Source organism: Cololabis saira, chromosome 15 (genome assembly GCF_033807715.1).
Source record: "Cololabis saira isolate AMF1-May2022 chromosome 15, fColSai1.1, whole genome shotgun sequence".
Classification (NCBI taxonomy): Eukaryota; Metazoa; Chordata; class Actinopteri; order Beloniformes; family Belonidae; genus Cololabis; species Cololabis saira.
In genome coordinates this window covers 41,346,518-41,369,285 of record NC_084601.1, presented here as the reverse complement: position 1 = coordinate 41,369,285, position 22,768 = coordinate 41,346,518, and the positions used below count along the sequence as shown (strand labels likewise).

The 22,768-nt window shown below is 41.6% G+C and overlaps 1 protein-coding gene and 1 long non-coding RNA gene across 2 annotated transcripts; both read left to right on the top strand.

Moving 5' to 3' along the window:
* Nucleotides 1–2,121: 2,121 nt before the first annotated feature.
* Nucleotides 2,122–3,745, top strand: LOC133460790 (uncharacterized). Its single transcript, XR_009784156.1, has 3 exons — nt 2,122–2,430; nt 2,907–2,990; nt 3,233–3,745. It is a non-coding gene; the product is annotated as an uncharacterized LOC133460790 (long non-coding RNA).
* Nucleotides 3,746–9,410: 5,665 nt separating this feature from the next.
* On the top strand, nt 9,411–22,668 carry LOC133460774 (zinc finger protein OZF-like). The gene is made up of 5 exons (XM_061741544.1): nt 9,411–9,542; nt 12,878–12,976; nt 20,384–20,699; nt 20,869–21,085; nt 21,338–22,668. Exons 1-5 carry the CDS (start codon nt 9,504–9,506, stop codon nt 21,744–21,746), a joined length of 1,080 nt encoding a protein of 359 aa, XP_061597528.1. The 5' UTR covers nt 9,411–9,503; the 3' UTR covers nt 21,747–22,668.
* Nucleotides 22,669–22,768: the final 100 nt, after the last annotated feature.

Genomic DNA, 22,768 nt, shown 5'->3' with positions numbered 1-22,768 from the left:
TGATTTTGCATGAAAACAGTTTGTTAAAGTTCAACATTTTGAGGCCAGGTACAGTGCCTTGAAAAAGTATTCACCCCTATGATTTTGTTTGTATTTTGTTATACCACAACTGTTGGACTATTACTATTACCATTTTTGTTTTAAGGCACACCAAGAATACACACTGATATGTAATCCCTATTTTTTACAATTTGGCAGTGAAAATTTGCATGTGGTGCATTTTTCACATTTTTCAAATTGACCCTGAAGTAGCCTACTCGCGGCTGCGCTGCCGCTGATTGGTTTCCCCCGAATGCAACCTGCTTGAATGAAGCTGAAGGAAACGTCGTCATAGTCGACAATGGCGCAATGCAAGTTCGGGATGTTTTATTTTAGGGACAACACAATTCACGTCGAAAGTACTGACATTGTGACACCTCAGTACAGACAGCAGCTTGTTCAGGTATTAAAACGGCCGGACCTGTCGAGTGAAGACGGATGGATACAAGTGTGCTGGCCGACCAGGAAAGCACCTAAAGACAAGGTGGCCGCAAAACCGCTCCTACTCGAGGTTTGTACTGCTCGTGCATGGTGTGAAGTATTTTATGAATGAATATTATTTCTACAATGACTAAACAAGTTAATAGGCAAAGTAATCATTCACATGCTGCATTAGCTAATAACTAACTAGTTGGCTGCAGCTAATGCGTCAATTAGTGTGGACATTTGTGAGCATGCTGTGTGGAGCATGTTTAGCTAAAGTTTTGTGTGGTGCTAACCATAAATGCATAGACGGATTACCGCATGGGCAAAGTGGGCTTGTGCCCAGGGCCCTGGAGCCAATGGGGGCCCTCGGCTTTCAAAATAAATTTACAAGCTCATAGGGCCCAATGATAGGGCCCCGTTTTGTGTGATACGTTCATATATAATCGTAAATTGTAGGCTATAATTACGATAAAATGTGTATTGTGCGGCCAGTGTAGACTAATTCTTACTTTACAAATGTCCTGAACGCATCAGGGCCGTGAGCCAACGCTGATTGGCTGGAAAGCCTGATTTATGGTTCCGCGTTAAATCGACGCAGAGCCTCCGCGCATCGCCGCGTACCTTACGCCGTAGTCGCTGCGTTGGTTTAACGCGGAACCATAAATCAGCCTTAACAGTTGGAGCCAATTTGCCGACTCGGCAAATTTGCGGCCATGAGATGAGCGCTAAACTTTAAAAGAGGACTAAGCATGTACAGAGTTTTATGGAAGAGTCAACTACCATTGGTGAGTCAGTGGAACCTTCATAAATAATTTCTCAGAATGTTGTGTAGCCTTGACCAGCTGCCTATTTGAATGAGCTTTGTGTTGTTGTTAATTAGACCGCCGAGTCTATTCTCTGTTATAGAGCTCAGAAATGATGTTATAGACCGCTGTGTCAATATCTATCTAAATAGATTGTGTAATGTTTTTTTTTTGTATTTAAGCTGTATCAAAGATGGAACTGAGTCAGTCCGTGACTGAGTTTTCAGCGCCGTGTGATTGACAGCTGTCAGGCCGGTGTGTGTGTGTGTGTGTGTGTGTGTGTGTGTGTGTGTGTGTGTGTGTGTGTGTGTGTGTGTGTGTGTGTGTGTGTGTGTGTGTGTGTGTGTGTGTGTGTGTGTCTTCTGAACAAGTTTGTGACTTTACTCTGCTTTCTGCAGCATAGGCTTAGCTCAATAAAAGTGAGATAAATGTTGTTTGATGGGCAGGATGAGGTGTTGTTGAACGTTAAAATGACTATCATAAGGGCCCATGGAGAATGCTCCGCCCCCTCTGTACTGAGACCCACGCTCCGCCACTCCGCCATCCACAATCACACGGTGTTATTGTGGATTCTCTGCGCCATTGTGTGACCAAACTGAGTGATTGGGGAGGGCATGCACCGTGCACGTAGGATATTATTGTAGGTAGGGGCCCATAGCGAGTTTGTGTCCAGGGCCCGTGGTCATGATAATCCGTCCTTGCATAAATGGACAATTGCCACAATGTAAAGAAAAGAACAAGAACAAAATTGTTTGTACAAATTTGTTCTGCTAGCACTTGCCAACCACCAAGTGTTAGTGATTATTTGATAAAGAATTTGCCAGTGGCTCATGCTAATGATTGTTAATGTTAACCTTGTATGTAATTTAAATTTTTATGTAACTGTCTTTATAAAAAGACTTAAAGTGACTTGTTGTGTATAATATTAGATTGACCGTGGTGCATTTCACGAGACATACAAAATATCTAAAATATTGAGCAAAAGAGGGAAAAAACCTGGTTTTGACAGTTTGTCTGGTGTATGGTTGTGGTTACAGACAACTACAAGGAGTTGATGGAAAGAAAAGAAGCCTTCCTCAAGGATGAAGACATCTGGCACATGGCAGTTGCAAGGATAAGGACCTCACCTTGTACCACAACATATGACGGAAGCAAACCAAAGGTTATTTTTGTTGCTTGTGTTGGTAGTTTATTTAGAAAATAAACTTAGATTAAAACACCCGTAGGTTCAAAATGCTGCTCCATTTCTTATACTTACCAGTCTTGATTCACTGAAATCCATATTTGTAGGTTGGTTATGCTTTTAATATTGTCTCGTCATCTTGTTTATGAAAAATGATATGAAGTGAATGTCACCCACTGAATTATTTTTGTCTGAAACTATAGAACCTTGAGTGATGAATTAATCTGTTTTGAATATCCCAAAATGCACTACAGTAGCTAGTAAAACATTTTGTTTCTCCTGCTGGCTGCAAAGATGAAAGAGAAGAGGAGTGTCATGTCATACACATAAAATCCTTAATGAATTTATGACACTGTAATACTATGATGTTTTATATTTGAAATGTTTTTCTAAAAAAATCTGTGGTATAGTTCATATGTTGTTGTCATATAATACATTCTTTCTCTTCGGTACAGAAAAAAAGAATTACTGCAACTTCCAGTCTCACTTCAGATGAAGATGAAACACAGATTGACCCATCACAAGTTCTTCAAACAAATGTAAGTATTTACAGGAATAAGGGAATATTGTGGGAGGATAAGACACATTTTTCATTATAAGTTTAAGTCTATTTTTCCTTATTATCATTTTGTTTTTCTGCCTCCACCCTTGCCTTGGCCATAGCCAGAAGCAACATGTTTCAGGTTTTCCTCGTGTATGTAAGCCCCCTTCTTGCTAATGTGATAACTTTGGAAAAGCATGATTTGTAATACCATTTTATTTGTCCTTTTCTATTTTACAGATACAGTTATTGCTGAATTTCCAGGAACAACTGTGTCTGATGTGAGAGCAGTGATTCGGAGAAAATGTAACAATGAGAATTTTGTGACCAAAAAGAAACAGTAAGCAGTAACATCAGTAACTGGTTGTAATAGTTTTTGTTTGTTTATTTTTTGGTGGACATACATTTTGAGTTTACACAAACTGTGTCAATGTTTCAAAAGTCAGTTTAATGTTCATTTCTGTCATTACTAGCTTCTCTGCGGTGCACAGCTAGCACATCTATTGTTTCTTCTGAAGATCAAGTTGTTCAGGTCTCTGTAAAATTTGTTGATAAACTTTTTTCTTTTTTTTTTGTGAACTTAATATTACTAAAAATAATTATCTGGGGTCAAATGATCCAAATTTGAAAAAAAATGTTACGATGAAGAGCAACTGTTTGAAAATGTTGTTTAGATGTACTGTACCAACACTAAACTTTACATCTTTAAGTTGTACTTAAATGTACTTGATTTATGCACATTTTCCTGCAATGCCGTGCATGTTAAAAATAAACTTTTTTTCTACTCCAAGTATGTTCTAATTATTTTTTATGTTTACTTAAAACTCATTCCAAATTCAAATTAATTATGAAAAAATTGTACTTTCTGTGTACTATTGAAGTGTATTTTAATGAAGTACATCTAGTATACTTCCTGTGCACATAATTAGTGTACTCACAGTGTACTATTTTCGATGTGCTAACAATGTACTTAGTATACTAATGATATATCATTAGTGCTACTTAAGACATACTAAAGTACAACTTAGTGTACTTATCTGTACTATTTTGAGACACCATTAAGATGAAATATAATATACTTAAGTACAACTTTTTAATTTTTATTATTTTTTTTTTTTAAATATATTTAAAATGCAATGGCAACACATTATGATTAAATTAGAAATACATTTCCAGTATATTCTAAATGTATTAATAGTAATCTGAAAAGTGGATTAAAGTATACTTTAAATCGAATTAAAGAACATTTTAAATAAGTACAGTATTAGTAGAGAAAATTGTACTTAAGTATGTTTAAGTTGATCTTAATGGTGTCTCAAAATAGTACAGTCAAGTACACTAAGTTGTATTTAAGTGTCTTAAGTAGCACTAATGATATATCAGTAGTATACTAAGTACGTTTTTAGTACTCGAAAATAACACACTTTGAGTACAATAATTATGTGCTTATGAAGTATACTAAGTGTGCTTAAATTTATTATGCTAAAGTATACTTTTTTTTCGCCTGGGCCAGCGACCTCCGTCGTCACTTGTGTCCAGCTGGTATCAGACCGGGAACAGCGCCACTCGCGGCCACAGCCAGAACTGCAGGTCGCGTACGCGTTCACTGTCTTTTTGAGAACGTGCACGTCCACGCGCCAAATGAACGCAGGATACGCGTGACGACAACGACGCGTACGCGTTCTGAACTGCAAGTAGAACTGAGCCCTAACTGATGACGGTTGGATTCTTCCTGATGTTGGTCCTCAAAGGCCTTCAAGAAAGCAGCTCAGCGTGAAGTCAAGACACTAAACTGTGGTGTTAGGTAAGTAGGGATTGTTGAGTTTTATGTAAAGCGCTTTGCGTCGCATTTTTTATTTTGTAAGCAAAGCGCTTAATAAAGTTTGATTTGACTGGTCCTTTTCTGCAAGCTGCTACAGCGTTGTCTGCTTCTGACGAGGTGGGGGGCGGGGCGGAGCGGCGCTCTCTGTTCGTGTGTTTGGCTGAAAGTATTTGAGACTCGACGTACTTCGATGGTAATTCATTTCAAATCAACAGAACATGCAAATAACTTACCATCTGCATCTTTTTGAACGTGAACTAGCCGTTCAAAAGTGCCTTTTCATTCTCCATCTTTCAATCCACCATATTTTTCCTCAGGCTACGGGTGCCGACGAGCGTCAGGAATGATATCATGCCTTTTTTTTTTTTTTTTTTTTTTTTTTTTTTTTAAATCGTGCATTAAAAAAAATTGACGGCGTTAAGAGGACGTTCAGTTAACGCGTCGTTAACTTGGACAGCCCATTATATATATATATACATACATATATATACACACACACACACATACATACATACACATATACAGTCAGTCCGGAAAGTATTCAGAACGCTTCACTTTTCCCACATTCTTTTATGTTACAGCCCTATTGATAATAGGAATACATTCATTTTTTTTCTCAGAATTCTACACAAAATACCCCATAATGACAACATGAAATAAGTTGTGTTATGATTTTTGTAAATGTATAAAAAATAAAAAACTATAAATATCACCTGTGCATAAGTATTCAGAACGTTTGCCATGAAGCTCAAAATTGAGCTCTGGTTCATTCTGTTTCCACTGATCTCTCTCAAGTTGTTTCTACAGCTTAATCGGAGTCCACCTGTGGTGAATTCAGTTGATTGGACTTGATTTGGAAAGACACACACCTGTCTATATAAGCTCTCACAGTTGGCAGTGCATGTTGCAACACAAACCAAACATGAAGTCAAAAGAATTGTCCTCAGACCTCCCAAACAGGATTGTTTCGAGGCACAAATCTGGGGAAGGGTACAGAAACATTTCTGCTGCTTTGAAGGTCCCAGTGAGCACTGTGGCCTGCATCATCCTTAAATGGAAGAAGTTTGGAACCACCAGGAATCTCCCTAGAGCTGGCCGCAGCTTAAGCTGAGCAATCGGGAGAGAAGGGCCTTAGTCAGAGAGGTGACCAAGGACCCGACGGTCACTCTGTCAGAACTCCAGCGTTCCTCTGTGGAGAGAGGAGAAACTTCAAGAAGGACAACCATCTCTGCAGCAATCCACCAATCAGGCTTGTATGGTAGAGTGGCCAGGCGCAAGCCCCTCCTTACTAAAAAGCACATGGCAGCCCGACTGGAGTTTGCCAAAAGGCACCTGGAGGACTCTCAGACCATGAGAAAAAAAATCCTCTGGTCTGATGAGACAAAGATTGAACTATTTGGCATGAATTCCACACGTGGTGTTTGGAGGAGACCAGGCACCGCTCATCACCTGGAGAACACCATCCCTACAGTGAAGCATGGTGGTGGCAGCATCATGCTGTGGGGGTGTTTTTCATCAGCAGGACCTGGGCGACTAGTCAGGATTGAGGGAAAGATGAATGCAGCCATGTACAGAGACATCTTGGATGAAAACCTGATCCAGAGTGCTGTTGACCTCAGACTAGGACGACGCTTCATCTTTCAGCAGGACAACGACCCAAAGCACACAGCCAAAATATCAGCGGAGTGGCTTCAGAACAACCATGTCAATGTCCTTGAGTGGCCCAGCCAGAGCCCAGACCTGAATCCCATCAACATCTCTGGAGAGATCTGAAAATGGCTGTACACCGACGCTCCCCATCCAACCTGATGGAGCTTGAGAGGGTCTGTAAGGAAGAATGGGCAAAACTGCCCAAGAATAGGTGTGCCAAACTTGTAGCAACCTATTCAAAAAGACTTGAGGCTGTAATTGCTGCCAGAGGAGCTTCTACAAAGTATTAAGCAAACGTTATGAATACTTATGCTCATATGATTTCTTGTTATTTTTATTTTTAATACATTTACAAAAGTCACATCAAAACTTCTTTCATGTTGTCATTATGGGGTGTTTTGTGTAGAATTCTGAGAAAAAAAAATGAATTTATTCCTATTATCAATAGGGCTGTAACATAAAAGAATGTGGGAAAAGTGAAGCATTTTGAACTGCAAGTAGAACTGAGCCCTAACTGATGACGGTTGGATTCTTCCTGATGTTGGTCCTCAAAGGCCTTCAAGAAAGCAGCTCAGCGTGAAGTCAAGACACTAAACTGTGGTGTTTGTTTCAAGATAACGGAGCCTGGAAGCAGGTTTACCTTCCTCTTCCTCAGCTTGGAGTCGTTGAGCTCCTCCTTGACGGTAATCTCCTGCTTGGGCGGCAGAAGTTCCAGCTCCCTCTCCTTGGCTTCTCTCAGCAGCTGCTCGGCGGTGATCTGCACCTCGGCAGGAGCTTCGTTCTTCACCTGAAACACCACAAACACCCTGAAATATCTCTGCAGGAGCTTTGTTCTTCACCTGAAACACCACAAACACCCTGAAATATCTCTGCAGGAGCTTTGTTCTTCACCTGAAACACCACAAACACCCTGAAATATCTCTGCAGGAGCTTCGTTCTTCACCTGAAACACCACAAACACCCTGAAATATCTCTGCAGGAGCTTTGTTCTTCACCTGAAACACCACAAACACCCTGAAATATCTCTGCAGGAGCTTTGTTCTTCACTTTTTTTTCACTTCGCTCTTTGGTCTTGACTCCAAGTTTACCGACGACTGATATGTTTTCTATGCTGTTGACTGCACATTAGTGCCCCCCCCACCAACTTTGAAACATGTTTTCTCCAGATTTCAGGCAGAAGAACCCGGATGTGATCAAAGTTCTGCTGAAACAAAACTAACCAAACTAAACTAAACTCTGCCAGAAGTCTGGATTAGGGTCGCCACCTGTCCCGTAAAATACAGAATTGTCCTTTATTTGAGAAAAAAAATGTTGCGTCCCGTATTGAACTAATACGGGACGCGATTTGTCCCGTATTTTCATTAACTGTTCTCTATTCTGTCACACACACATTAACACTAAATTTAACAATAATGAACAAAATAAAACACAGGAAACATTAAGGCCAGCAAAATCTTTGTGGCGGGACAACAGGACCTGCTGCGTCTGTGCCAGATCTGTATATATTATTATTATTATTATTATTATTATTATTATATACATGTGTGTGCCAGACAGCGGGGAGGACTCGGGCTTCACCTCCAGGTCGGGGTTGGGAATTAAAAGTTGCGTTCCGTATTGAACCAATACGGACATTTATTATGCTCTTATTTATTGATGTCATAATATACAGATGAAGGTTGGAACATTTGAATATATTGCAAAACGTCATTCGTAGTAAATTTAACTAAATATGAAACAAATATATTATTTCCCACTACATTCAAAGTGAGATAATTCAAGCCTTTATTTGTTATAATTTTGGTGATTATGACTCACAGTTTATGAAAACCCCAAATAAAAAATAAATTAGAGAATAGTTTATGAAATCAATAAACAATTCCACCATCAAAATTATAACAAATAAAGGTTTAACATATCTTGCTTTGCATGTAATAGGACTAGGTAATATATTAGTTTCACCTTTTAAGTTGAATTCTTGAAATAAATTAACTTTTACACCATATTCTAGTTGAATTATTGAAATAAATTAACTTTTAAACCATATTCTAGTTGAATTATTGAAATAAATTAACTTTTACACCATATTCTAGTTGAATTATTGAAATAAATTAACTTTTACACCATATTCTAGTTGAATTATTGAAATAAATTAACTTTTACACCATATTCTTCACCTGTATATTCTACATCTGGGCTGATGTGGACATACATACATACATAGGAGGATATTTCAGTTACTATATGGTTTTTCTGTCTCTACAGTCATGAAAGTTCAACGCTATTAAAGCACTTTAAACTTTAAATCAATGCATTTAGTTTTTTCATATAAAATAAACACATTTTTATGCAGTTTAGAAGTTTTGGGGCTTTTTTTTTTTGCTCCTGCGCTGCTGAAATCAGGACGTCCCTTATTTCTATTTGTGAAAGGTGGAAACCCTAGTGTGGATTAAACTAATTAAACTGAATGAATCCATCAATAAGAACTGATTCCACTAATTCATATGAATGTGAGCCCGACACCAGCCCCAGTTTGACACAGAAACAGTTTAAAACGCTAAGACTTCATGACTAAAACCCGTGCCCTGTCCAAACCCTGCTTAGCTTAGCTTAGCTTAGCTTAGCTTAGCTTCCCTAAGCTCCGGGTTTCGTACCTTCGCCACCTCGGGGATCCGCTGCTTCCCTGCCGCGGTGGACGCCATGATCCTCGGTGTGTCGGGGGTTCGAGCCCCGGAATATCAAACCTGAGCGGGTCAAACAGCAGCTTTTAACGATACATGGTGGTCTTTATATCTATATCTTTATATATTTATATCTATGTATCGCAGCAGCTCCACGGGGCGTCTACATTTATATGTCTACGGTTTGTAGAGCAACATTTGATAATAAAGTTTTTTAAATAAAGGCTCCATAACCCGGAAGTGCTGCCGCCATGATTTCCAACGGAGTCCTATGGAAGCGTCGCCTCTGTTTTATCCACTGCTCTGGTTCAGACCAGAGAAACTCCCGTTACATTGAAGATTGGAACATTTTGGAAGAATGGAGAAGGAGAAGGAGAAAGACCAGGACCAGGACCAGGTAAGTTTTTGTTTGAAACCTTTAAAGTTTATTTTGTGAGTCTAACAATGTTGCAAGTGTTGAGCCGCAGCCACGTGTTGAACATGGTAAAGGTGTAACTTCAACTCTGAGGTCTAACATCAACTGTAAGACCACATTGTCTTCCAGTTGACCACATGGCCCGAAACAAAGAAACCGAGACAATGACCCATCTGGTTTCAAACAGAGCACCAGCATCACTCATACGTAGTTTTTGAAAACTTAATCTACACTTATTTTTATGCCATCTTCTTCCTTCAGGATTATTTTGTAACCCAAACCATATTCATCACCAAGAGCTAGATAACTTTTATTTATTTATTTATTATATTTTTATTTTGTGCATGTAAAAAACAACAATTAAAGACAAGATAAGAAAACAAAACAAAGAATTTCATACTTTAACACTTACTATCTTAATTTACATGTGCAAAAAGCAGTAGGAAGAAGTGTTACATATTTAATTCTATACCCCCATTCACTAATCATTTATTAACATGTATTTATAATAACTAACTATACTATAATTATACTCACACACTTACCTATAGATACATACACATAGTTGAGTATTTCTATATATTTGTACACACACGCCCATATAAATATTTATATATATATACCTATTTACACCATACTATCTCTATATTAACTCCATCTGCGCTATATCTACCTGTATGTATGTATGTATGTATATTAGGGGTGTAACGGTACACAAAAATCTCGGTTCGGTACGTACCTCGGTTTGGAGGTCACGGTTCGGTTCATTTTCGGTACAGTAAGAAAACAAAATCCAAAATATAAACGTGCTAGTTGTTTATTACACACACACAAAATAACATTGGCTCAGACTTAAAAACAAATATCTCCCTGATGTGCAAAATTGAACAGTTGCAACACTGAACAGTTTAAAGTTGTTGCTCAGATTAAATAACATTTATAAGGCTCAGACTTATAAACAACAAAATCTTAAAAACAAATCTTTTCTACATCAAATGTGCAAAATTGAACAAATGCAACACTGAACAGTTTAAAGTTGTTCTCAGATTAAATAACATTTATAACCCTGCATTCACACTGAAAGCGTCAGTTCCTGCAGCGGGGCGGGGGTGGGCGGGGTTTCAAGCGGCGCTGCAGAACTGGAGGGAACAGTGGGAACAGCCTACACATATAGCGTACACATCTTAATTTTCCTATTTCACCATAGATCACACTTTGGGACGCCTTCTTTATATTTTTGCGTTATTTCCGCGTAGATAAGAGTGAGTTTGATGCTCCTTAACAAGTTTGGTCCGCAGATCAACATCAACCCAGCGAGCCCCTGCTCCCGGTGGCTGATTTATGGTTCCGCGTCACACCAACGCAGAACCGATGGCGTAGGGTACGCGGCGACGCACACCGCACTGCGTCCCTACGCCGTCGATTTAACGCAACATTTAACGCGGAACCATAATTCAGGCGAAGCTGCAGTCTAGGGCTGCACGATTAATCGTTAAAAAATCGCGATCTCGATTCATGCTTGAACGCGATCTCATTTCCAAATGACGAAGATTTAAAAAAAAAAAAAAAAAAAAAAAAAATAATAATTTTTTTTTTTTTTTTTTAAAGATGGCTGCATAAAAAAAGGACTAGGCCTATGTTCTAGGTTGTTGTAGTCCTGTCATGGTCAACTATCATGTTGTCATGTTTGTTATATTTTGTTAATGATTGTGGATTACATTTGGAGAAACATCTACCTTTCTCATCACCTGACACATATTGCACATAAATATTGTTAAAATTGTTATTGTTAAAATTATTTACAGACAAGAGAGATGTTTATTGTTTTTATGTTCAATGTCAGCTGTTACAGCAAAAAGCAGCCAGAGGAATAATTTGTTGCCTCAGAACTACAGGATCTGTTACAAGTCCCCTTTCTGAAAGGGTGTTCAACTCAGGGAGGAACAAATATTGTTCAAAATTGTTATTATTGTTTAAATTATTTAAAGACAAGAGAGATGTTTATTGTTTTTATGTTCAATGTCAGCTGTTACAAAGTTGATGCCAGTCTTTTATCAGGCACCATCATATTTTTTGTAACGTTTACCTTTTGTATCGGCAGCTTCTTAATAGCAGCAAAAGGCAATGGGGGGTTCATCCCAGCCAGAGGAATAATTTGTTGCCTCAGAACTACAGGATCTGTTACAAGTCCCCTTTCTGAAAGGGTGTTCAACTCAGGGAGGAACAAATATTGTTCAAAATTGTTATTATTGTTTAAATTATTCAAAGGTTTGTGTAAAGAAGACAAGAGATGTTTATTGTTGTTATATTTTTGTTCAGCTGTTGCAAAGTTAAAGTAATAAGTGCAATACATTTTATATTGGAAAAAAATCGTGAGAGAATCGTGATCTCAATTCTAAGCAAAAAAATCGTGATTCTCATTTTGTCCAGAATCGTGCAGCCCTACTGCAGTCTGTCTGCGCTGATCACAGACACACCGGGTCGGAGCGGATTTGGTCGGCTACAACTGTTGCTTGTTGTTTCTCGGTGTGAGCGCAACTGCCTATGTGCAGCTGCAGCAGCGCTCTGCTCCACAACGTGCGGTCCTCTACTTAATATGTCCGTGTGGAAACTCGTTCGGTACGCCTCCGTTCCGAACAGAACACGCTATACCGAACGGTTCAATACAAATACATGTACCGTTACACCCCTAATATATATATCTACTTACACACGTATTCACACACATTTTATATATATAGTGTGTGTGTGTGTGTGTGTGTGTGTGTGTGTGTGTGTGTGTGTGTGTGTGTGTGTGTGTGTGTGTGTGTGTGTGTGTGTGTGTGTGTGTGTGTGTGTGTGTGTGTGTGTGTGTGTGTGTGTGTGTGTGTGTGTGTGTGTGTGTGTGTGTGTGTGTGTGTGTGTGTGTGTGTGTGTGTGTGTGTATATATACATATATTATATTCACTCTTATGATTAGCAGCCCATTTCTGTACATAAATATAAACCAGTCTACCCAATAGTTTTATATCAGGCCCCTAAAGGCGCTAAAGCCCTTCCTCTTTGTACCTTGTGAAAATCATGTTTTTATATTTGTTTTTAAACTGGTTTAATGCTCACTGGCGTCCGTGCACTCAGTATGCTCTGGCGACTGTTTACCTTTGGAGAATACGCACGTGGGTAACTCTGATTGCATTGGCTGACAGGAATTATCGACCCTTCTTTCAAAAGTTTACAGTCAATAGAAGAGAGAGGCGGTCTCCAAAATAAATCAGACCAAGCTTTCCGGGGAAGAAAGACGGCCGGCTCCCTCCTGACGTTTCAATTCTGCTTCCCAGGTTTCCAGAGGAGAGTTAGGAGGATTCAACTCCGTGAGGCAAAGCTCCAATCTTGTTGCAGCGGTCTCAGGACCTGAGGCCCGTAACACTGACACCAAGGTAAGGTCCAAGAGACACCGGCCATCAGCAGGCCCACAGAGCCAGGGGGTGCAGGTCTAGAAATGGAGGATATCACCACCACATTTTTTTTAAATCAATTTTGATTTATTTCAATTATCAATGTTAACAAACACATTTAAGACGAATTCCTCAGATCCACGGATCAGGAAAGAAACTGTCAAATAGAAAATAGTAATACCAATAATTAGAGATGCACCGATCAGGATTTTGAAGGCCGATCACCGATCACAGCGTGAAATCCATAAGTTTGTCAATATTGTTGTCTCATGTACACAACACTAACATTGTATTATTAGGTATAAATCTTAGGAGATGAGAAAGTATCATGAATTGACTGTTTTACTTCAGGCTGAAGCAATATTTCCCCCTCTAGATCAGGGGTGTCCAAAGTCGGTCTCGAGGGCCGCAGTCCTGAATGTTTTAGTTGTTTCCTGCATCAACACACCTGATTCTAATTAACGGTCGTCACCACCTCGTCATCAAAGTCTGGATAGTTCTGTTGATGACCAAGCTCATTGTATCACGGGTTGATTAAAAAAAGGGACACATCTAAAACGTGCAGGACACCGGCCCTCGAGGACCGACTTTGGACACCCCTGATCTAGAGACTCTTAGAGACGATTTAGACTCGGCTTACAAAGAGTAAGTGTAGCTTACTAGCTTAAGCTTTCCTGTGGTAATAATTATGTACAACTTGTGCAGCAACACAGACAACAGCAGACATGTCACTCTCTAAAAGTTGAATTTAAAACAGAAAGCTTTAGTTGAATTATTAAGCTTTGTGAAAGCTTTAGCGGTAGCATCCGCCGCATGTGAGGAAACTCTTGTGAGTGAAGCAAAACTCTTGCCACTAGAACTCCACATGTCACTCGTGAAGCGACTGACACGGCTTTGGACTGTAAATAGTCTGGTAAAACTCTGACAGGATTTCATCAGTGAAATATTTACGACGCGGCAGCGCGCACCGCGGTTCCAAGCTGCTAACGACACTTTCAAACCCGATGTCTTCTACAACAGAAAGCGGCTGATGAGCAAAGCATATGAATTCATTACCTTACGATGTAGTTCTTTATTTTTCTTGCTGTCGTTTACATGTCTCTGTTACGTTCAGAGGAGTTAGCGGTGTGGCTGCACCTCCTTTTCTTTCTCTGCCTTAGCAGCAGCCAACTTTGACAACTCAATATACTCCTTCGTATGAAAAACTTTGAAATGTCGTATCAGCTTTGTTGTGTTGAAATTCTTTTGTAACATTCCTCCCCGGGGTGTCTTCTCTCCACACACCTTGCAAACTGCAAATTGGTTGTCCTTTTCAGACATTGTAAAACTCCCATACCGGCGAGGCCGACGCCTCCTCAGGACAGCTCAGTCTGAGATGAGATTAGAAATAAGATAATAAATCCTTTAATAGTCCCACAGAGGGGACATTTGCAGATTACAGCAGCAAAGGGGATAGTGCAAAAAACAAGAGGCAACAATAGAAATAGTTATCACACAGTAATAATAACACACTACAAACAGGAAACTGGTATATACAATAATAATAAGAAGAAGGAGAAGAAAAATAAATAATAAGAAATACTAGTATATAAAGAATAAAAAATAACAGATGAATATTTACAGAAGTTATTTACATAATTGCACGTTGCAGAGAATGATATTGCACATTATTTTCCGGTATGTATATTTATTGTCAGGTTGTTATGTTTGTGGTTTACTGTGAGCAGTGCTGGTTGTGTAGTCTCACAGCTGCAGGGAGGAAGGACCTTCTGTAGCTCCTTCACACATTTAGGGTGAAGGAGCCTGTTGCTGAAAGAGCTCTCCAGCGCTCTGAAGGTGTCCTTCATGGGGTGGGAGTCCTTCTCCATCATGGATGACAGCTTAGCCATCATCCTCCTCTCTCCCACCACCTGCACTGTGTCCAGAGAGCAGCCCACGACATAGCCGGCCCTTTTGATGGTTTTGTCCAGCCTCCTTCTGTCTGCAGCTGTGATGTTGCTGCCCCAGCAGACCAATCCGATATGTGGGAACGCACGCGCAAGCAGCGTTTGTTGTTGTAAACGTCATCAGATCGGCCGCTCTGAACTATTATTTTCTGATCTCCGATCAAAACCGATAGAGCCATTATCGGCCCGATAAAGAGGATAAAACAAATTAATACAAAAAAAAACACATAATAACCATTCAGAAAGATCGAACAGATCCTGTGCACAGTTATGTAGTCACTTCTTTCCTTATATGACAACCATTTTCCCCAGTTCGTTACAAAGAGATCTTCTTTCATTTTCAACTTATATGTGAGATGTTCCATCACCAGTAGTTAATCTATAATTGACATCCATTGTTTGCTACTGGGGGGATCAGACTTGAACCAGTTTTTTGTAATGGCCTTCTTCCCAGCCACTAGGAGAATCTTTTTTTTTTACCTTGTCTGCAAACATATTGTTGTGGCCATTTGTAGACAAGAAAAAAGATCATAGAAAAAGAAGTTTCTTCAAAAGTTTCAAAGTTCAAAAATCAAAAAGACAAAAATCCAGTTTTCAGTCAAGATCCAGTTTAAGATGATTTATTTTCAATTGTTATCAGCAAACAAACATGCTTCAAACATGCTGCCTCTCTGCTCTGTCCTGCTGCCTCAGGTAAAAAAACATTTTCCCTCCCAGTGCATTACCTGTCTTGACACACCTGGGCTGCATTACCTTACTTACTTACTTACTTAGGCCCGTCGCTCCCAGTGGAGCATAGGCCACCGACGACTTTTCTCCATTTAACAGCATTTTGGGCTGTCCTCTCTGCCTCCCCCCAGCTGATTCCATGGCTTTTGAGTTCTGCTTCAGTGTCCCGTCTCCAGCTGTTTTTGGGCCGTCCTCTCTTTCTCTTCCCCTGGGGGTTCCAAGTCAGAGCCTGGCGTGTGATAGTAGCCGCCGGTTTCCTCAGGGTGTGACCGATCCATCACCACTTTCGCCTCAGTATTTGATTTTCTACTGGCTCCTGTTTTCCTCTCTGCCACAGTTCCTGGTTTTTATTTTTTTCTGGCCACCTGATTCTGAAGATGCGCCTCAGACAGCAGTTGATGACGGTTTGTATCTTTTGCAACGTCCTTTTTGTCCTTCTCCACGTCTCTGAACCGTAGAGAAGAATGCTTTTCACGTTGGAATTGAAGATACGCACCTTAGTTGTTGTGGTTGTTTCTTTGGATGACCAGATGTTTTTCAGCATGATGAACGCTGCTCTGGCTTTGCCTACTCTCGCAGTGACGTCGCTGTCTGTGCCACCCTGCCTATCTATGATGCTGCCGAGGTAGGTGAAGGAGTCAACCTCTTGTATGGGTTTGCCCTCTACTGTGACTGGGTTGTTGGTTGAGGTGTTTATCCTCATCAGGTTGGTCTTCTTATGGTTTATTTTTAATCCCGTCCCAAGGGATGTGGTTGATAATTTGGTGGTCTTGTCCTGCATTACCTTGCCCTCAATTAAATGATTGACCTACTTAGTGCCCCCTAGTGTTGACCCATAAATGAACAATAATAAACAAACAAAATAAACTAATGAAATAGCTCCTTCACATATTAATGATTGATACCATGCAGGTAAAAACCAAAGGCATATATATGTGCATTATTGCTATATATTTAATATATATACGCATACATACACATACATAAATATATACATACAAACCCAGTGATTTGTTTTTTTTTTTTCTTTTTGGGGAGGTGGGGAGGTGGGGAGAGGGCGTGACATCCACTGCCAATCCAGGAAGCAGGAACACACGGAGGCCTCACGTCGAGCAAAGGAAATGTACAACAAAAACCACAAACGAAACACGAAACCGACACGGAGCCGACCAAAATACGAGCAGCAACCGACCCACAATCTAGAGATCCAAGAACGGTCTGAGCTAAGCTACCGCTAATTAACCCCAAAAACTACAGAGAGGAAGGAGGCAACCCACCGCCAGTGAGTCCAACCCCCCCCCCCCCCCCCCCCCCCCCCCCCCTGTGGCGACAACCCAGACAATCCCCGGCCACCCGGTCCGGGCCGGACACGTGGCCAGGAGGCCACCCTCCAGGCCAACGACCCCCACCCGGTGAGGGGCCAGCCTGCCCAGAGAGACAGAGCCGCCCCAGCCGCCGACGCGGGCAGGAGCACCAGCCCCCATGAAAGTGGCCCTCCAAGACCAGAGGGGCGCCCCGCAGCGGGGGGGACCGGAGACGGGCCCGAAGAGAGGGAACCCCCCAACAGGGGGACACCCGCGCGGGCCCGACAACAGAGGGCCCCAGACCCAGGCATCCCATTCATTCATCCATTAACCTATCCAATATCTATACTAATAATAATATGATATACTATACACAATAATGATGATAATAATAATAATAATAATATTAATAGTAATATTAATAGTAATAATAAAATAATAATAATGTTAATAACCATCTTTGTATGACATAATATTAATAAATTATTAAATTTTGTTGTCCTGCCAATGGAGGCCCAAATCCTCCATGGCAGGACTCTTCCATACCGCATTCTCACAGACACAGACGCACAATCACGCACCGTTCAACCAATCAAATAAATAAATAAATTATTAATTATAATAATAACAACTGTTTGCACTAAAAAATCTGATTTGTATCTGATTTAGAAGTTTTAATCTCTTTGATCTGTTCCCGGCTCCATTTACATTCCAAGTGACAAACTTTAATTTATCCATAATCCAATCATTGAAAGTAACATTATATGTAACTGGTAATGTTGCATGAGGAACTGTTGCATATGTGTGTGCCATGTTATTCTAAATGTATAATATGTGTAGTTGTACCAATTTACCAAACGGAAAGTGCAGCAGAGTCAGACATAGAGGGAAAGAAGAGAAAAGGGAACATTTGTAAAAGGAATGGGAAATTGGGGTGAGGCGGGGGGGAGGGAAATAATTCTAATCATAATAAAAAAAATAGAGAAGAAAAGGAAAGAAAAAAGAAACGATCACCAATGTGTGCCTATGACTTACTGAGACTAGCAGAGCAAGAATTATTAATACAATAATATGTGCCGAAAGTGTTTATGAAGCTATATCTAATCTAATCACCAAGTGTATATGAAGCTATATCTAATCTAATCACCAAGTGTTTATGAAGCTATATCTAATCTAATCACCAAGTGTTTATGAAGCTATATCTAATTTAATCACCATTTAGTGAGAAAGAAAGAGAAAAGAAGAAAGTAAATTTGTACTCATCTTTTAGCAGAGCCAGGGAGTGATGTTGGGGTCGCGGTACATTTGTCCGTTCACGTACAGCTTGTCCACGGTGATGACAGCACGAGCTCCCTCCGTAATGAGCTTCTTCCGGATCGGGAAGAGGACTCGGCGACGGTCCAGGATCTCCCGGGGGAACTGGTATTTCACAGAGAACGGCAGTCCGCGTAGCTGGGGTCCACGGCTTCTCACCTGTTCCTTCTGCTTATAGTGTTGAAATTTGGCAACAATGGGTCTAGGTCTCTGGGCTTCCGATCTTCTTCCTCCTAGGCGATGGACGCGGTGAAACGTGATGGAGTTCGCCAGATCTTCTGGAAGTTTCAAGTGGGTTCGGGTGAAATCCTGGACGGTTGGTTCAGGATCTTCATCAGACTTCGGAATCCCAGCAAACACTAGGTTGTCCCTCATGCTGCGGGCCTGAAGGTCTAAAGCGGCCTCTTTCATGGATTTATTTTCCCTTTTAAGCTGGCTCATCCCCTCTGTTAGATTTTTTACCGACTCTTTTAAATCCCGGTTTTCAGCCGCGAGCGTTTCAACCTGCCGTTGGCTGAATTCCAGGGAGGTCTGCAGTGCTTGTATCTCCCTGTGCAAGACCTCATGGAGGGACAGACAGGACTCAAAGCTATTCATCCGGGCGTCGATGGACAGCAGGGCGTCTGTGGTGGTGTTACCTGGGGGTGATATGGCTCCAGGTGATTTTTCATCTCGGGATCTCTTGGACGATGATGCGTTCAGGGTAGCTCCGTCTTTTTTACCCATGACAATCCTATTATAATTTTCTTCCATATACTCCTCCAGAGAATCTAAGGTTTCTACCTGATCCAGATTATTTATACGTGTATAACCTCTCTGTCAAATAAGTTTTCGCTAATGTATTCTTGCTATTTGTTTGATAACCGAAATGTATTTTTCAGCTCGACATTGAATGTTCTCCTCGCGAGAACTCAGTCTCCTCCGAGAACTCAGCCACCGCTTCTAAACAATGGCGGAAGCTCCGGCTGGCGGAGATAGTTGTGGGCGTGGTTTCACGCAGTGGAGGCCGACCTATGGAAATCAATCCTGTCGTTACGTAACGACAGGAGCAGAATCTGAACGGCTCGTAGAAGTCACATGACACTGGAAGGATCCTCCGGGCGGGGTGAACGGAGACTGCAGAATTTGGTTTATTTACTCCTCCTCTGTGTTGGCAGGGTGAAGGGAGACTACTTTATATATGTTAATAAAGGAAAAACGTGTTTTTCATAATAGGTCCCATTTAAATCATATCAGTAATGAGATAATATCTGCCTCCACTAAACATCATTCGGCAGAACTGCATTCTCTCTGGTCCCCGATTATAGGCTTCATTACCTAGTGGGGGCGGGTGGGTGGGTGGTGATACATATATAAATATCTCCTCTGTTTCTCATCATCATTTGCTGCATCGGCAGGACTTGGAGCTCTCCAGTCTCCCGACGGCTCTGGTTGAATGGCTCGACAAACCATCTCCGATCGCGTTGTTTTCTTTACCGAGATCACAAGAAAAGCAGAGCAGTGATCTCCTCTCCATCCCTTGTTGCTGTCGTGTTTATTTATCTTTACTCCACCAACTCTAAATATTGAATCACTTTTCTAAGCCAACGGCGCGACGCAGCTCAAACAGCAGGTGCTCCGCCCCTTTAATCTGATTGGTTTACGAGTAAATCGTCCCCCACATGGGGTGCGCTCTTATGATTGGCTGAAACAAAGGAAGATATCTGATTTGTTGCAGATCCTTCCGTGTTTAAAAAAAAACGGATTTGTGATTCAAGTCACATCAGGGGAGTCTCAAAAGTCACACGCAAATCCAGCGTAGCCTACGGACAAAAAAAAGTTTGCAAATCAGGTTATATTTGTGTGTGCATCAAAAATACATGTGTGTATCTTGTCCTACGCACGTGTGAATTGTTCTTTGAATTTGTGAATCGGTCTTTGAATTTGTGAATCTTGTCCTGTGCATTTGTGGATCGGCGTGTGCATTTGTGAGTCTTGTCCTGTGCATTTGTGAATTATGAGACTATTGTTCTGTTACTGTTCTAGCTCCATACTTGAAACTGAAAAGGCTTTTGATAATGCAGCCAAGCTAATGTAAGTCATCTTCTCTGTTACAGAATCATACAGGAAGATCCAAAAGACACTGCTGTGATGATTGCGAACAAGTCTTCACCACTTCATCAAACCTGAAGATCCATAAGAAAACTCACACTGGTGATAAACCATACAGCTGTGATCAGTGTGGAGCGGCTTTTACCCATAAAAGTAACCTAACGAGACACCAACATATTCACACTGGAGACAAGCCTTACAAATGTGATCATTGTGGAGCAGCTTTTGCCGAGCAAGGTGCGCTAACAAGACACCAACGTATTCACACGGGAGACAAGCCTTACAGGTGTGGTCAGTGTGGAACGGCTTTTGCCCAGCAAGGTGATCTAAAGCGACACCAAACGTATTCACACTGGAGACAAGCCTTACAGGTGTGATAAGTGTGGAGCAGCTTTTGCCCATCAAAGTGATCTAACGAGACACCAACGTATTCACACTGGAGAGAAGCCTTACAGGTGTGATCAGTGTGGAACGGCTTTTGCCCGGCAAGATGCTCTAACGAGTCACCAACGTATTCACACTGGGGAAAAGCCTTACAGGTGTGATCAGTGTGGAGCGGCTTTTATCCGGCAAGGTGATTTGATGACTCACCAACGTATTCACACGGGAAACAAGCCTTACAGGTGTGATCAGTGTGGAGTTGCTTTTGCCCAGCGAGGTCATTTGACGAGTCACCAACGTATTCACACTGGAGACAAGCCTTACAGGTGTGATAAGTGTGGAGCAGCTTTTGCCCATCAAAGCTATATAACGAGACACCAACGTATTCACACTGGAGACAAGCCTTACAGGTGTGATCAGTGTGGAGCGGCTTTTGCCGAGCAAGGTGCTCTAACGAGACACCAACGTATTCACACTGGAGACAAGCTTTACAGGTGTGATCAGTGTGGAACGGGTTTTGCCCGGCAAGGTGATTTGACGACTCACCAACGTATTCACACTGGAGGCAAGCCTTACAGGTGTGATCAGTGTGGAGCGGCTTTCGCCCAGCAAGGTGCTCTAACGAGACACCAACGTATTCACACTGGAGAGAAGCCTTACAACTGTGATCAGTGTGGAGTTGCTTTTGTCCATCAAAGTAGCCTAACGACTCACCAACGTATTCACACTGGAAACAAGCCTTACAGATGCGATCAGTGTGGAGCAGCTTTTGCCGAGCAAGGTGCTCTAACGAGACACCAACGTAGTCACACTGGAGAGAAGCCTTACAACTGTGATCAGTGTGGAGTTGCTTTTGCCCAGCGAGGTCATTTGACGAGTCACCAACGTATTCACACTGGAGACAAGCCTTACAGATGTGATCAGTGTGGAGCGGCTTTTGCCCAGCAAAGTAATTTGACGAGACACCAACGTATTCACACTGGATAAAAAGTGTACATCTGTGATCAGTGCACGACAGATACACGCATTTCCACGTACATATACACCCACAAGTCCAGTCCACCCCACCATCCCCTCACCCAGCGCAGAATGAGGAAGTCAGCCGTCCCGATCGGCCATCACAATACAAATGATGAGACAAGACAAGAGAAATATTTGTTGGGCCACAGTCCGATATGAACTATGGATTGTGTGATTATATGAACAGTTGAGGCCTTGGGTCAGCTCTGAGTCCCAGTTCTGGGGCCTCAGGCTGAGACCAGCCTCGAATTTATGATACCTGATCGCATGGTTTGGAACAAAGGAAACCTCATGGACGCAAAGCTCAACCAGGATTTGGATCTAAGGCCCTGCAGTGATAAGGAACGGCCCCTGATTGGACACAGACCCCAAGCCACAGGGAGGCCTTGACTTCCTGGGCCAGCTATAAAAGGAAAAGCTCTCTTCTCCTCTGCTCTGTCCGTTTTGCAGCGAGTGGCACGCAAGTTTTCTGAGCCCAAAGAGGAGCCGAACCAGGGACCCTGCAGGCCTCGACGTGAACACCTTTGGACCGACCTGGAGCTGAAGCAGGCCCAGCTGCTGTGCCCATGTATTCCCCTCATCCACACTGGTCCTCATCTGGACCAGGAGAGAGAGAGAGGGACGCTCTTTATCAGGATCCCCTGCTGAGCGTAACTACTCTTTGTTTCATCAAGAAACACTGACCGGCCGGATCAAACCACTTTCTCTTCATTTACAAAGATTCACGTAAGAGGCTGTTCTGTGTCTGGGCACAGAAACTTAGTAACACATTTTAAAAGTTAGTTTTACGTTGTGAGCCGGACTGGTGGTCCCGTCACAACTGTGCTCATTAGTTGAGTGTGTTTGTTTAATGTTTTCTCCCCTCATTCTGCTCCTACTAACCCCCCAAAACACACACACACACACACACACAGGTAATCTGAAGTTTTGTGTACATGTTTAGTTAGTTGTTGTTTTTGGGTAGTTTAGCCATCAGAGTTTATCCGAAG

Excerpts from the sequence above, each read along its gene's own strand:
- LOC133460774 (XM_061741544.1), top strand. The coding sequence starts at position 9,504 with ATGGAGAAGGAGAAGGAGAAAGACCAGGACCAGGACCAG. Across the intron at positions 9,543-12,877 it reads AAGACCAGGACCAGGACCAG|GTTTCCAGAGGAGAGTTAGG; the intron begins GTAAGTTTTTGT and ends TCTGCTTCCCAG. Across the intron at positions 21,086-21,337 it reads ACTGGAGACAAGCCTTACAG|GTGTGATCAGTGTGGAGCGG; the intron begins GTGTGATAAGTG and ends CAAGCCTTACAG.